This window comes from Podarcis raffonei, chromosome 5 (assembly GCF_027172205.1).
Source record: "Podarcis raffonei isolate rPodRaf1 chromosome 5, rPodRaf1.pri, whole genome shotgun sequence".
NCBI classification, from domain to species: Eukaryota; Metazoa; Chordata; class Lepidosauria; order Squamata; family Lacertidae; genus Podarcis; species Podarcis raffonei.
In genome coordinates, this window is record NC_070606.1 from 59,404,275 (window position 1) to 59,420,202 (window position 15,928).

The 15,928-nt window shown below is 46.4% G+C and overlaps 1 protein-coding gene across 3 annotated transcripts in view; it reads right to left on the reverse strand.

Annotated features, from left to right (window-relative positions):
- Positions 1 to 5,626: 5,626 nt before the first annotated feature.
- The window catches only part of LDB1 (LIM domain binding 1), a 62,988-nt gene continuing 52,686 nt past the window's right edge, over positions 5,627 to 15,928 (reverse strand). For 2 of the 3 annotated variants that reach the window (XM_053389460.1, XM_053389462.1), the window contains exons 4-11: positions 14,124 to 14,199; positions 13,789 to 13,891; positions 12,457 to 12,629; positions 12,107 to 12,229; positions 11,536 to 11,619; positions 9,393 to 9,516; positions 8,749 to 8,897; positions 5,627 to 8,092 (exon numbers count right to left, since the gene is read on the reverse strand). In XM_053389460.1, coding sequence (XP_053245435.1) covers positions 7,862 to 8,092; positions 8,749 to 8,897; positions 9,393 to 9,516; positions 11,536 to 11,619; positions 12,107 to 12,229; positions 12,457 to 12,629; positions 13,789 to 13,891; positions 14,124 to 14,199 — 1,063 coding nt within the window. In that variant the 3' untranslated portion in view covers positions 5,627 to 7,861. The remainder of the gene's footprint in view (positions 8,093 to 8,748; positions 8,898 to 9,392; positions 9,517 to 11,535; positions 11,620 to 12,106; positions 12,230 to 12,456; positions 12,630 to 13,788; positions 13,892 to 14,123; positions 14,200 to 15,928) is intronic. The other variant, XM_053389461.1, reaches the window with a different exon arrangement.

Genomic DNA, 15,928 nt, shown 5'->3' on the forward strand with positions numbered 1-15,928 from the left:
TGATCTCTGAGTGCAGTTACCTAACCCTATAAGAGTTATAGCTACTGGATGTTACCCAATTAATTCCCCTTAAAGGAGACAATGCTAGCTGGAGAGCACTTGAAAGAATTCTAGTGTGCTTCAACAGGCTCATATGTCAGAATACAAGAGGTAAATTGTTATTCTACTTTAAAATCTCATGACTTTTTAAAGCCACCCTCATGGAAAGCCTGCATAACTAAGTCTGGAACTGGGCTCCTTAAAGACCAGGAGTTCTCTTTTTGTTGACAAGAGAGGTGGAGGCGTGACGTGCTGAAACACCTGTTTGCTTAGGGACATGAAGCCAGTGACTGTGAAAACGGAACAAACAGCATTCACCTGTAATAAAAAGGCCACACACATGAATGCATTTCTGCTGCTTTGCCCAGTTGCTACCTGTTCCAAGACTCATTTCACCAAACAGCAGGAGACCACCATCCTAGAAGAGAGGACAAAGGAAATCCAGATTTGTAATACAAAATGCACACTCCCAAAGTGAAGGCTCCTTGTCCAGTCTGTGTTGAGAAAGCTGTGGGTGTGCTCTTTATGGCACACAGAGACCAGTTCTAGGGAGTCTTTAAGCATTGGAAGGGACTTGAGTGCAAGGACTGGGAACTCTCCCTCTGCCCTGCCAACACTGCTACTGAAGCTTTGTCCCAGTTCAAGGAAGCAGGCAATAAGAGTGGAGTATTAAGGGATGATGCCAGGTGCAGTATAAACATACAGGCTACACTGGTTTTTCCCTTTCAGGAGATCAGCTGATAGAGGTACCATTAAGAAAGAGAGCAGAGTACTGGGCCATAAAGTGCAATTGGCAATGCAAATATTGTACTGCCCAGCTCCGAGTGGTGGGCAGAGACAGAAGGATTGGGAGGGGGAGGTTGCCAGGGCTGCATGATGTCACCGCAGGAAGAGAGTGTCCTTTTGCAGGTGGTTTTTTGGAAAAGAGTGAGAAGGAACAGGCAGCAGAACTCCATGCAGACTGCACAGTACAAGATGGGGGACACCTGCCTTGCCATGTGAAAAGGATCTAGGGGTCTTAGTGGATCACAAGCTTAACATGACACAACAGGTTGATGCAGCAGCAAAATAGCCTAATGCTAGTCTAAGCTGCATCAACCAAAGTATAGTGCTCCTGATCAAGGGAAGTAATATTACAAAATGGTATCCTTTTTTCCCTCCTCACTCACTGCTTCTTTTTAAATAACTACTTCCCAGACTGCCTCTTTCTATGCACTGCTGCAGCATATTTATCAAACTCCCAACAACCTGAAGCTAGCAAAAATCTGGAGCCAGGTTTAAAATGCTTTTAAATAAAATAGTGCACAATTATACGTATGCGTTGATATAATACCCTATGAGTGTTCACAGAGCTTCACGTACATTATCTCAATAATCCTTAAAACAACTCTGTAAGGAGTATCTTTCACAAATGGCTGCAAATGCTTAAAAAGAGAAAGCAACATGCTACTTTCCTGTTGCTCTTGGGTTTGTAATTCTTTGAATTGTTCTTAATCCGCAGGGTGCTGTGCACTTTTGCTGTGGGCGTGGCTGACAGGAACACCTCTGCAGAGATTAGCACGCTTGAAAATACAAGCAGGAAGCTTATGAGGGGCAGGTGGAGGAGGGTAAATCCAAACTGTTCTGGTTTAGAGTTTGTGATGCTTGCAGGCCACTTCCTCCTTGGAAGGTACAGGGACAGGCATCGTTGCCTGGCACGTGTTTATGCAACACACAAGGCCACCTTTAAGTTCACACAAGTAGTTTTGTCTTCAGGCCAGCGGCTGCTCTTACCAGAATCACAGATTAAGAACTGAAGGGAGCCAATGGCTATCTAGCTTGCACTCCAAAGCCACCCTGGGGTCAGCCTCTAAGAATCCAAATGACACTGTGCCATTTACCAATGGGAGCAGCGGTGCTTTCAGAACAATTGACCCACCTGCGTCCTTCACAGGATAGGCCTTTAAAACATTCCTCCTATGAGAAACACAGGAGGAATATTAAAAGGGCTATACTCTGAAGAATGCTTCTAGATTACTGACATAATCAGAAGCAGAGAAAGCAGATAGAAACACATTTCACAATGTTGTTCCATTTAATAACATACTAAACAGGTACCACAGGGGTCCCTTTACCTTTTTAAACAGTTAAATGTGAGGTCTCAGGCATGTTGAGCAGCATATCACGCAGGAAAGAGGGATGCAAACCTTTGGACCAGCCTTTTCCAGCCCCCTCCGTCTCTTTAAAATGATGACCAAGGGAAAGGCAGCTTTTTTGGTTTGCCATCTGTACCCTGTATCTATCTGCCGCTTCTTTTGCCCTCCCTCTCTCTGGAAAGAAAAGCCTGCATTGTATCAATGACTGCCAAGGGGCAAAAAGACTCCCCCACCCCACCCCAAAGATCTCTATAGATATATTGTATCTACCATATTTTTCTGTGTATAAGATGCCCCCCATGTATAAGACACCCCCTATTTTTGGAAACTCCAAATTAAGAAAACACCCCTCAGCACTACCCGTGTATAAGACGAGCCCCAATTTTAAACCTAATTTTTTGGTTAAAAAACCCCTAGTCTTATACATGGAAAAATACGGTATATGGGTGTTTTATTTAAAAGTCACTCCAGGAGCCAATCCTGGCTGAAAACAGGGATATAAATGCAATATGTAAATAATAGAAGACAACATGACAGACTAGGATGACATATTGATGTTCATATTTTGCATGAAAATCAAATCCCAATGAATGATGGGATAATGAACATGGCTTTAAAGGGATCTGAATACACCTGAAATGTGATGTACAGTAAGTCTGCCACTTACATGGGAGTTACGTTCCAGAGATCGTGCCTAAAGCCAAAATCACATATAATCAAAACACATTGGATGCAGAGGTGAGACTGTGAAAGTTTTCCCCCATGGATGCCTGTCCCCTTTTAAAATGTTTTTGGGGTTTTTTAATCCCCAGCGCATAAAGCTGAATGCACACAAGTTAAATGCACACAAGTTGCAGACTTACTGTGCTTCCTAAATGCAAGTTCCTGCAAGCAGCTTGCAGCATCAGAAGTGGCCCTTCCTTAGAATGAGTATACAGTCAAGTTTTAAATGGACCATAGAGAGTACTAAATATACCCAAATGTTACCTCCATATCCAAGAGCAAAGTCAACACGTCTTCACAGAGCAGTTTGGCCTGACTGCAGTGCCTTTGTGTTCAGGCTGATCACACTGTAATCTTCTGGAGAGGAAAGGGCAAAGTGGCAATTGCTCTGCATCAATTTGCTCAGTGGAACAAGGCACCAGCTCCTAGCAGCTCAGCACAAGTAGTGGGTGGGGACGGGGGGGGGGGGTTCTTTGTTTTTTTCTCAGTGGGTGTGCATTTCAAAGGGAATTAGGGCTGCAATCCTGTGCCTGGTTTCCTGGGAGTAAGCCTCACTGAACTCAATAGGACTTAATTTTGGGTAGACATGTGTATATGATTGCCCTGCAAGGAATCAGATTATCTTATTCAGTGAAATCAGTGTCCCTGTATGCTCTTTTCTTCACCAGTGTTTCACTGCATGGCAAGCAAAAACAAAAAACAACCCTGTGGATCATGACTCTGTGCATCTTGGTGTTACAGTGGTACCTCGGGTTACATATGCTTCAGGTTACAGACTCTGCTAACCCAGAAATAGTACCTTGGGTTAAGAACTTTGCTTCAGGATGAGAACAGAAATTGCGTGGCGGCAGCGGGAGGTCCCATTAGCTAAAGTGGTGCTTCAGGTTAAGAACAGTTTCAGGTTAAGAACGGACCTCTGGAACAAATTAAGTACTTAACCCAAGGTACCACTGTACTGTTGTAGGACATGCTAGCTCTCACTGCAGCTGATATATTTCAAAACAAAATCTTGCCATTAGCTACTATAAGGTACACGCTGTTCTTCTCTGTCCCAAGTGAGCATCCTTTCAATAAAGAAAAAATGAGCAAGTTGAAATCTGCAACTCACAAATTGAGAAGGTAACCCTGAAGGAAAGAGGGTTTTTTATTGTGGGTCCCAACTCACAAAAAGCAAGCCGCTAGCAACGAAGATACAACAGAGCTGATCTTTATTCAAATTTTTAACCCCAACATTATGGGTTTCTAGTAACCTATGACAGCACTTTTTTTTTTTAAAGGAGGATCTAGGATGCTGGACCTGAAAAGTATTTTTTGGCTGCTCCTACTGATGAGGAAAGGAGCGAGAAACCTGAGCCTTCCCCAATGGCATCATGACAGAACTGGCCTGACCTTTAGTCCTTTGCCAACAGGATAGGACAATTGGCAAGATTAACCATTGCTTAACCTCCTCCTGTCCTCACCCTCAACAGCACAAGCACTGTGGCCTGTTTGCATCTCTGTGGTTAACTGCTATTGGGATAAGAGCCAAGGCACCAGGAGGCTGCTGTCAGAACAAAAGCGTGGAGGCCCATTTCCCCCTCAGCCACCCAAAGTTATAGGCTTCTAAAGCAGCACAAATAATTATCCTGACGGAAAACTCCTTAGGGCTTCCCTTGAGTAGGCCTGTCATATAAAGGTTAAAGAAATAAAAGACCCAGGCTTTGGAGAAGTTGGTTTCTTCTCTTCCAACAGGTTTGTGCCTATGGGATCCAACAGTTTAGCAACTGCTAACAAATGTGTTTAAGCTTAAAACAAGAATAAAGGCCTACCTAGAACCAGGCACGTTTGTGCTGTGGCTGTTTGTTGACAGAGGTTACCATTCCATCCTCACTTTTTAAATTTGCATGGAGAAGAGACAGGAGAGCGGTTTTTGACCGGTGTCTTTGAAATGTTGGAAAGGTCTGTTCCAAATAGGAGATGTGGAACAGGGAGGAGGGCTGCAACGGCTTTGGAAAACACAGGTCTCACAATGGGTTAAGATGGCCTTTCCAACACCAGAAGAGTTACAACTGAAGAGTTACAACTACTTTGAAGTAGCTTCACTGCATTCATTTTGAAAACACATGCAGGCGCAGGGAAATATAACGCTAGAAGTGACCACTGCTAGTGAGGCAGGAAGATGGCTCTTGCAGTTGGCACTCCATCGTAAGTTGTTCAAAGAACTGCTGCCTATCATGATTTTCCACCACTAAGTACTTAAAAAGTGACTCTCTCAGCCAGCCTGAAATAACATTTCCCTCCTTTCCCCCATCTCCCTACAACATGGCTTATGGTTGCTTGCTTATGGTTGCTTGGGTCAGTGATGTAGGACAATTTACTATTGCAGGTAAGAAGCCGTGTTGCAAACTCCCAACTCCATGTTTCTAGGAGCAATGCCATTCCAATCACTACCAGCATTGTTGATCCATGCCCTCACATTTTCTGTGATTTTTCGATGTGTCTCTTATTTCTTTTGTTTACTGGTGTATAAGTCCCAGAATGGGTTGTACCAGCAAACACAGTTCCGTGGAGATGGAAGGGAAGACGGATAGGAGAGAAGGATGAGAGTTTAAAGTTTGGGAGAGGCTGGCATCAGGGAACAACAGGTAAGTCTTCAGGCTAAGCGAGGAAGTCCAAACCTCACCTAGCAAGGGAGGACAGGTCCCTTTTCTCAAGGTCCGATGAGAAACGACTCTGGCAGGAGAGCACCAAACCGAAAAAAGTTGTTTTATTGGTACCATACATGACCATAAATGGCACAAACTATGCAAAAAAAAAAAAAAAAGGCTTTACAGTGCCCCGGGGGGAAGTGGTAGGTGGAAAGGGCAAGAAGGGTGGGGAGAGGGGACAGAGTTCACGTCACCAGTTCATGCCGAGCACAGCAATGGGGGACGTGACACTCATATATTTAGGTACAAAAAGGTTACAGAAAAACGCCCTGTAAATTATAGTATTGACTGTTGTATTGCCTACTCCCGGGGGATAGAGCAGAATGGAGCATCTGGGCCCAGTAACACAAAAAGTGACCAGTCCCACCCCACACCCCAAGCATGTTCCAGGTTGATCCATCTGGGCTCCTCCAGGGGAATGGAGAACATGGGATTCCAGCGCATGAGCCAGGTGGCATCTACCACAGAGCAACGGGCCAGAAACAGCAGCTCTAGGGTAAGCCTGGCGGCAGCCATCCTCCTAGGAAAAGCCCCTCGCAGTCTGGGACCTGCTCAGAGAAACAGTCTAAGTAAGGCAAAGGGTGGTTGCCATGACAGTCCAGACTGTGCCCTCTAAATGCCACCACCCTCACAATCAGCCCATGCCATGAGGTGACCAAAAGACTTTGGGGGCTACCTCACGCATGGCAACCCAAGCTTGACAGATGGTTGGTTTGAGGCCTCCATGACAATGCAACTTCTCTCCATGGTTCTCGGGACAAAATTAAGAGTAAGGAATTGCAGGTGGAAAATGTTGAGTGACATCCGAACACCAGAGAGTGAACTGGGTGGGTTTAGGAACAGGTCTTCTTTCCTTGGGGACCTTTGTGAGCCCTGTCACTCCCCACCAGGAAGGATAGATCTGGCTGTAAAAAAGTCACCTAGAACCTCACTCCGCAATGGAGGAAATGGCCACCCTTCTTTACAAAGCACATGTTACCCCATCTCCAGGTTGCATTCACCCCCATTCCCCATGTTCTGCACTGCTGTAAACTGGTGACAGTACCCTCTGAACTCTCCTGCCTCCCACAAAGGACGCCCATCACAATGAACTCCCCCAACCACTGGTGGGGGCGGCTGCATTAGTGAGAACACAGTGAAAGAACAGTATCATACACACAGCCTACAGCGCGGAAATATACAAGCACAAGGTACACAAACCCGAAAGGGGGGGGGAAGGGTAGAGAAGGGAGGGAGCAAGGACAGCAGCACACACAAGTTACACAGAGGGGGCAAAGTGGGGCAGCCATGCTGTCCTCAAAGGATGTAGAAAGGAAGTCTGCAAAGTCTCTCCTTGGTTTGAAGCTCTCAGAACTGTATATAAAAACCAAGACTCCCAATTGGTAGACAAGCCTGTACAAAAATCAGGACTGGGGGGAAATAGGGAGGAAGGGCAGATTTTTTTTTAAACGTACAATTTTAATAATATTTTTTTGTAAAAAAACAAAAAACCAAACCCAAAGTACAGGGGAGGGGTCAAGATTGCAGTTTTCTGTAGGAGCAGGTCAGGCAGAAGGCCAGACCCAAAGGAGCAGGTGCCCTCACCATGCCAACTGCAGGGTTGCTTTCTAACCCCATTTCAGGAGGCATTAAACTCCCCTTGTCTTCAGGCGGGGCAGCAGCAGCCCCACTGCTGCACCTACAGCCACCAGGAGGGACTGCTTGAGACCCACCCCACAGAAATCATAGCTGCCCCCGTGACATTGCCAGACCCTCCTGTTAGAAGGGAGCCCCCCTGAGGCCAAATATGGAGCTGGACTTCTATATAAAACGTGCTTTGGGCTGGACATTCTGCCAAATGGCCAAGAGCATTCGTGGCCCCTTCCCTTCCTGAGGTGTTTCGTGCCAGTCAGGTTCCAACGGGGCGTATAAAGAGCACGGAACGCCATCCTGCAGGAGTGCCGCTTGTGTTGTCCGGAGCGCTGGATGCGTGGGTGGGAAGGGAGGAGGAGTTAAAATTCTGCCAAGCCTAGAGTGAGACCCAGGCTCCGTCAGGCCCAGCGCCCCAAGTCTGCCCTAAAGGGCACAGCCAAGAGTGCAGACATCAGGGAGTGGTGGCCAGGCCAACTGGAGGCAGGTAGGTGGGCAGGCTGGTGCTGCAAGGCCCACCGGCCCTGATACCTTGCCGGCCAGCCAGCCGGCTACTCTTCTTCACAAATTGTCCAGGTAGAACGGTTTCGACTCAGTCCATGGGGACGCCAGCCAAGTCCGTTGAAGGCCAGGCTGGGGGTGAGGGCTTTACTGCGATGCTTGCGACGTCGGGTTCTCGGACTTGCTCTCCTGACTGGAGGGGGGCTTGCTGTTCCAGGGGCTGTTGGCGCCCAGCGCGGGAGAGTTGTTGAAGCTGTCCTCGTCGTCAATGCCGTTGGCAGCGTCGAACTGCGTGTTCTCCAGCCGCGTGATCAGGCGCTCGTCCTCGTCACCAAACTCCCCGCCCATCAGGGTCGGCTCGCCCACCACCATCACATCCTGAGGAGGGAAGAGGGTCCCGAAACATAATCGAGGTGGAGGCTGCCCTGACCCACACCACAGAGGGAGACAGCCACCGCCAAATCAAAACATTTCCTTCTGAATAGGAGACCCAAACCCCTTGGCTTCCTTTACTCTCTACTTCTTTTATCAAGCCCCAAAACATTCCTACAACTGTGGCTACTCCATTTCCAATGTGTGTTTAGGAGCTGACAGCCACTTAACACATCTGGGAATACACCAGAGCACAGGATAAATATGGCCCCTCTCTGCTTTGTTCCAGATCTGATCCAAGGAGGAAGAGGTCAAATGCCTCTGGATCTACTGTTCCCTCATGAGGAGGAAGCTTACCCTCTGACTATGCCTGAATGTAGGTGGCATAGGGCTGAGGGGGGTGAGGATGTCAAACATGAAGAATCACAGAAGGAATCCTCTTCCTGATGTGGCGCTGGCACCACCAGGCCACAGCGCTGCCATTTTCAAGATGGCTGCCACTGCTGTTTTGAACAAACAAAGCTCTCTATCCCGCCCCCTGCAGATATACCGCAGGGAGCCTTCTCCAGCGTTTCTGAGGGTGTTCCAGCCACATGGAGCAGGGCCCCTCGCAGGAGGAGTTCTCAGGTTACGAAAAGAGAGAATGAAAAGGGGATGCTTACAGGTACCTGACTGGAGAGGGCAAAGGTGCTGGCTGGGCTCTTCTTCTTGCTGTTGCTGTTGTTGGTGTTGCCACCTCCAGAACTCATGGTGCTGCCCCCTGACATCTTCCTTTTCCGGCGCTTGCTGGGCTGCTGACGTGCAGGCTCAGCTGGAAAGTGTTAGCAAAGGGAACGCCGGTGAGACATTTTGGTCCCAGCAAATGAATCCGGTATTCCCCAATATAACCAAGCTGTAACTAAAAATAACCTCCCAACCCAACTCGCTATTGTATATTTGCTAGGCTTCCCCCAAAGCCTGATTCACTGGTTACACTTGCCTGTAACCTCTTCAAACATCATCAACCCCCCAGATCTCATTCACCCATCCCACACTGTAGCAACAGAGCCAGGAGTAGAAGCCAAGAGTTCTGGCACCAAATACTGTCAGGATTCCCTACTAGCAATTGCATCCCAGAGAAGGGCAATGCCCACAGCACCCTCTGGTGGGTTTCACAGGAAATGTCAGTAGTCCCAACTAGCAGTTGCAGGCTGGAAAAGGGCAATTCCTATACCTCCCTCTAGTGGGCTTCACAGGAAATGCCTCCATCTTGGTGGTCAAGCCACAGGAAGCTGTAGTACCAAGGGTGACCCTGCAAAACTCTCACCAGGTGGCGCCACCATCCGTTGCCACTTTTGGAAGAGGCATGTCTTGAGGCAGTCCCGGGGACTGAGGCTGTAGGTCTTGTGCCGTGACATCAACTCCTGCATTGGTTCTAAGATTACGCAAAGCTGTAAAGAGGGAAGAAAGAGAGAGAAGGTTGGGTTTTGCTGCGGAGAGCAGGCACCTATTAAGAGGCCAGAAACACCTTAGAAAAGGAAGGGACCTTTTATCATATGTGGTGGGAATGTAGAGAAATTTTTAAAAATTGGGAAATTATATATAATGAATTGAAGAAAATGTTTAAAATGACATTTGGAAAGAAAAACCAGAAGCATTTTTGTTAGGGATTGTAGGACAAGACCTTCCAAGGAAAACAAAGAACTTATTCATGTATGCAACAACAGCAGCAAGAGTCTTGATAGCACAAGGATGGAAGAATAAGGAAACCTCGACAAAAGAACAGTGGCAAGAGAAATTGATGAACTATGCAGAACTGGCTAAACTGACATACAAACTGCGAGATAAGGACAACTGTGACTTCAAAGAAGAATGGGAACTTTTTACAAAGTACAGTGGTGCCCCGCAAGACGAATGCCTCGCTAAACGAAAAACCCGCAAGACGAAAGGGTTTTCCGATTTTTAGCGGCTTCGCAAGACGAATTTCCCTATGGGCTTGCTTCGCAAGACGAAAGCCCATAGGGAAATCTCCGGGGACAAGCTGCGAATGTCTGCCCCGCGCAAGGGGCGCTCTGCTTAAGAGCGCCCCTGGTGCGGGGCAGCAGGCTGCTATCCGCAGCTTGGAGAGCCCTGCGGGGAAGTCCTGCAGGGCTCCCCAAGCTGCGAATGTCTGCCCCGCGCGAGGGGCGCTCTGAAGCAGAGCGCCCCTCGCGCCGGGCAGCAGGCTGCTATCCTCAGCCTAGGCAGCCCTGGGGAACTCTTCTGAAGGCTGGCGGCGGGAGAAGGGCTTTTCTTCCCCCCGCCAGCCTTCAGAAGGCTGTTCTGAAGGCTGGCGGTGGGGAGAAAAGTCCTTCTCCCCCCGCCAGCCTTCAGAAGAGGTCCGGGGACAGACTGTCCCCGGACCTGGTCTGAAGGCGGTCTCCCTAGGAACGCATTAATTGATTTTCAATGCATTCCTATGGGAAACCGTGCTTCGCAAGACGAAAAACTCGCAAGAAGAAAAAACTTGCGGAACGAATTAATTTCGTCTTGCGAGGCACCACTGTATTTAAAAAGACAACAAAATGAATTGGACTCCTTGGCAGGTTTTGAATAAACATACACAAATTTAGTGATTGATAACATGGTAGATAGATAATATAAGAATTGAAATAATTTTATAATATGCAGAAAATAACATGTGCTGAGAAGTCAGAGAGAGGAACTGAGGGAAGTCTCAGCATGGGAGGGAGGGTTTGATGGGGAATGTGAAAACAGGGGGGGAAATAATGAATATGATATGTTTTGATATATTGTTATGTTGAAATTGTTAATAAAAAAATTATAAATAAAAAAAGAGGCGAGGAACCCCCTCGAGCCAAATGCAGCTCTGTGTCTGTGTCTTGGGCAAGATGAAAAAGGGGCACCCTGACAACATAAACCATCTTCTAGTCTCTGGTCACAGGATAAAGTACATTCCCAGCTTCAGCCTTGCCCCTTTTCTTTGCTAGTGGGGCATCCACAGGTGCACACCTCCAAGCCATGCATCTCAAGCTACACACAGAATGCAGAGGCTTTTCTGTGCACATGGGCATAGCCCAATATGAAGGCATCTTTGCCCCCAACAGCTGTGGAGCATTTGCAGAAGCCAATGCCACAAGCTGATTTTCATACATAAATATATTTATGGAAATTCATGTTCCTCTGTATAAACCTCTAATCTGCATTTTCCTCTACTCTTTCCTTGCACGGAACTAGTTTCTAGCAATAACTTCCTGGCCTCCAGTCCTCCTTGCAGCCACAATATGCATGCAGTAAAATGATCTGCTCTGTTCAAATAAATCGTAAAGTAGAGCAAAAAATACAGAGGCATTAGTCCCCAGGTGCCGCATTTGAAAGGTAAGCTTTATGTTTCTTTATGAAAAGTAAAAGGGAAGGATGCAAGGGAGCTTTTTCCAACAGCCTAACCAGCGCTGTGGGAAAGCACTTACTCGGAGGTAGTTGAGCGTGGAGTTTGACAGTCCGCATCGAGTGATGTTCTTGGACAACTGGTCCAGCATCTGGGGATCTTGCGCCTGCAGTGAGCAAGGAGAAAAGGAAGAGTCCAACAAGAATAGGAGGCTTCTTTGTACTATTGTTGCTCTTAATGTGATCATCAATATTTCTTGGGGTTAGTTTTCCTTGCATTTTGTATTATTTCTCCCCAAAGCCACTTTATGATTCTTTTCAGTAGAAAAAGAGTGCCAATGAACTTCACTAAAAACAAACCCATGAAATGCAGATATGAAAAGCTGGATAAAAGCCTCATGTATGGCATCCAGTCCAAGATCAACTATTTAGGAATTGAGAATTGTGCACCCGCTTCTTCCCTCTGGTGACAGGTGCTGGCCTGGGTGCTGAGGAGCTGAGCTGGCAAAGATCCAAGAAGCAACAGTGCTTTGGGGGGGGGCTCAGCAAAACAAAGCAAGCTCAAACTACAAAATGCTCCTGATTTCAGAGGGAGTCCAGCTGAGTTGCTTAAACCAGGTCAAGCCCACAGCCAGTACCAAACACAGGACTCACATGCATAGCAAGGATGCTGCGGGGAATGAGTTCCCGGTGCTGCCGGATACTGAAGTGCCACGTCTTTATCCTCATCATGTCGTCAAACATGAACTCCAGGTAGAGGCGGCCCTCCACACACACCTGGGAAAGTGGAAAGCAAACAAATGGCATTGGCGGCTCAGGTGAGCCTTCTCCACCCTGCATACAAACCTGGTCTCTAGGTTTCTGCCTGCTTCCGCCACCCTCGGGCTCTTTGCAGGAGGTCATAAGCAGTGACAAAGGGCTGAACTACTCTGGGGAGCAGTTCAGCACAGACTCCTGCTAGCCTGGCTTGGGGGCGAGGCAGAGGACCAGTGCTGCCCTCTCACCTGGGTGAACATGGGCTTGCCATGCTGGGTGACCATGGTGCACTGGTCACAGTCGAGCGAGACAAAGTTGTTGTGGAAGGACTCCTTCGGGTGCTTCAGGACATAATACAGCTCGGTAGCACCCCCTTCGAAGATGCTGCGGAAATAGCGGGGGATCAGGGTGCGGCCAATCGCTAGATGTAGGGGAAGGAAAGGGAGATGAAAATCAGTTACTAATGTTTTGCACTGCAGACTCAGGGATGCTAGAGCAATAGGCACTTATTTTTATGCTGGGGATCATGAGCATCTCTGTGGAAATACCAAGTGAGCGAAGTCTTCCATAGTAAGGCACCAGGTGAAGTATCCACATGAATATGTAGAGCAGTCCAAGCTGCAGTTTTGGGGGTTAGGGCAAACTCCTTGTTTCCCAACCCCTCGGGCTTACTCATAGGTGGGTTGCCCAAGGCCCACCCATGACGATTGTGGGGATCAGAGCTGTGACCTGCTGTGATCAACTGGGTCTCTAGGAAGCTACGCTTCAGAAGCCTACTTGGACAACAGCATTCCAACCTCTGTCCCAAGGAGAGACTGGTGATGTGCCGAATTGCTTTAAAAAGAAATGAGACACATTTTCACCCTGAAAGAATTTGCCTCTTATCTAGAATATAATGTATAAAGGGAGGTGTGTGGGTGTGCCTTAGACACATACAAGTGCTGACATGAATTCATAAATCAAGACCATCCTGGCCCTGAAACTTTTCAGTTCCTCCGTGAGAAATGAAGATTCTTGGAGGAACTACAGGGATGAAAATGCTTTTTAAAAATTGCTTGGAACTTTTAAGACTAGGAAGATTTTCATTTCCAGTGTGCCTCTTTAACACACCAACCTTTTCAGCCAATTTAGGTGTCTGTGCCTAGGAAGCACTACAAATCTGTTTTCAATCATGGAAAATGTATTTATACTGGAGGAACCGAGAGAAATAGCTGAAATTTCTGAAAATTTGCCCTGCTCCATCACAGGTACACACCATGAACTCCTAAGCAAGATTGCAGGTGCTAAATGTCTGCTGGAAGGCAACTGGAGTGTTCTGTGCTTGAAAAATGAAGGGTCGGTTTTTATAGCCTAGTAAGCAATATGATATACGCTCCGGTCCTAGTCATCAGCTTTACCAGTATCTGAGCTATGTAGTAGATTCTTCTGGAGTTCCTTCTTCAGGGTGGGCTGGTTGAGCCACACCAGCTATGTACTAGATGCTAAGCTCACAGCCAACCCTGAAAACAGGGGACTACTCCTTCAAAGTTAGCTCGGGAGAGGCTTTCCCTGCATGAGACCTGTCCTAGACTGAAACTCACTGTATCTCTTTGGTCCATCTTCCAGACAGAAGGTGATTGTTAGCATGGCATCATCCTCAAAGAACTCGGTGGTGAAGGCATCCCACCACAGATTGTCACATTCCTGCAGCAACAGAGGACAAAAGCATTACATGCAGGGAGGGGAGATCTCCAAAGGCTAGGAGATAACCATCCACCACCAAGGCAGCAAAGGAACCCAGGAAGGGTGTTTCCAAGGGCTTGGTGGACACCCCAGACTCTTCTTCCATCCCCTCCAAGAGTAACAGTACCCCCATCCACAAGTTTCCCCACTCTTCCTCCTGATTCAACCACCCTGAACCCCCATATAAATATACCTCTGTCCAGTTTTGCAGCCGCTTATTGAGCTCAAATATCCTGTAGTCAGTCTGGTTGCCATATGGTGTGTGCCTCCTGTCAATCAACCACAGCAATTGAACAATTAATATTTCGATCTAATAAGATAGAATAATTTGTCTGGGGTGTTACGGTGATGCAGAATGCATTACTTGCTTTGGTGTTCACATTTCACAGACAGAAAAATGCCTCCCCACACCCCAAGTGCCACCCACCAAGTTAATGGCTGAGCAGGGATGTAAATTCAGGTTTATCGACATCTCTCCAATCACTGGATCATATTTTTGCAAACTTTTAGAAGGTTTTCTTACAATCAAGCAGTATAGTAATCTTGTCAAATAACAATTCCATTGTTAAATAAATAAAAAGCCTTTCCAGAGGTGCGGTGGAGGGTACACACTTCATTTACTGCTCTTACGATACAATTAGATGTGACGTTAATCACATATTTGCATCTATTTCCGTGTCTGGAGTCCTCCTTTTTAAACTAACAGCAGCCATCAAGATCAGGGATGCGAAATCACCACCACCACCAGGTGCTGCTTATGAAAATTGTAGCGAATAGGATAATGTCTCTGCAGATGGTAACTGCCACCATAGAACTTTATGTACCTACTCATATTAAAAAATATTTTGGGGTTTTTAAAATAAAAAAAACCTATTGTCTGATTAATTGGGGGTCGCTTTTTAGTCAATTAAAATAGGAACACTGGAAGCTACCTTACACAGGGTCCAACCACTGATTCATTTAGCTCATGGCTGTTTACACTGACTTAGCAAGGGTTCTCTTAAGTTTTCAGGTGAAAGTCTTTCATAGCCCAGAGATTCATCTACTAATCATTCCATGATTATAAAACAAAACAGATATCAGCAGCAATGGTTATGGAACAAAATAAACAATAGGAGAAAGAACATGCTGCATGCTTTTTGCTGTGGGAGGGAAATGGGTATTTGTATCTCATGATTATACAAAATAAAAGCAATATTTTTAAAAAGTTCAGTCCTATCTTGTGATGCCAGGGATTGAACTGGAGACTCTTTTATAAGAGTAAGCCCAGTTGAATTCAATGGGATTTGCTTCTACAAATGTTCCAATCCTAGTCAGAAAGCACCTGCATGATACTTGATGTAGGAGACTATTTCATGGGATTTCCTCAAACGAGAGAGTGCATTTATTTCATAAAATTTATATACTGTTTGATTGTAGGCAAAAACCCTCAGAGTGATTTACAATGTAGGAACAGAGAAAAGGTCACTCCACTGCTGCTGCTGCTAATTTATTTCTTATATTCCACCCATTAGACTGGGTTGCCCCAGCCACTCCTCTCAGCTTGATTCCACTTCCCTTCCCCCCTTTTCTCCCTACACACTGAAGTTCTGACTCTTGTCAAAATGGGTAATTTCATACACATCTGAAAATGCATAAATATGCACACCGCATGCACCCTTCATTTAAGGTTCTGTTTGGATGAGGACAGATGTTAATATTTTAAGTGGTTTGAACACAGATCCGCTACCATGAAAGCAAATGCCTCAAAGGGCTGCAAATGTTTCTTGAAACATTTAACTGTAGAGCTTTGCTAGACTGTATCGTGAGATTATAACAGCTGTCATTATAAGAAGGTTTGGAAACCAAGTTTTGTTTTTCTTCCAGAATATGAGTTCAGTAATACTATGGTACGGTTCCAACATGCATATGGATTATATGGGTTGCCAAACTTTTTTGGGGGTCTATGGGCACATTTGGATTTTTTTAGTGTTATGGGTAGCACCCTCTCTGGTCACT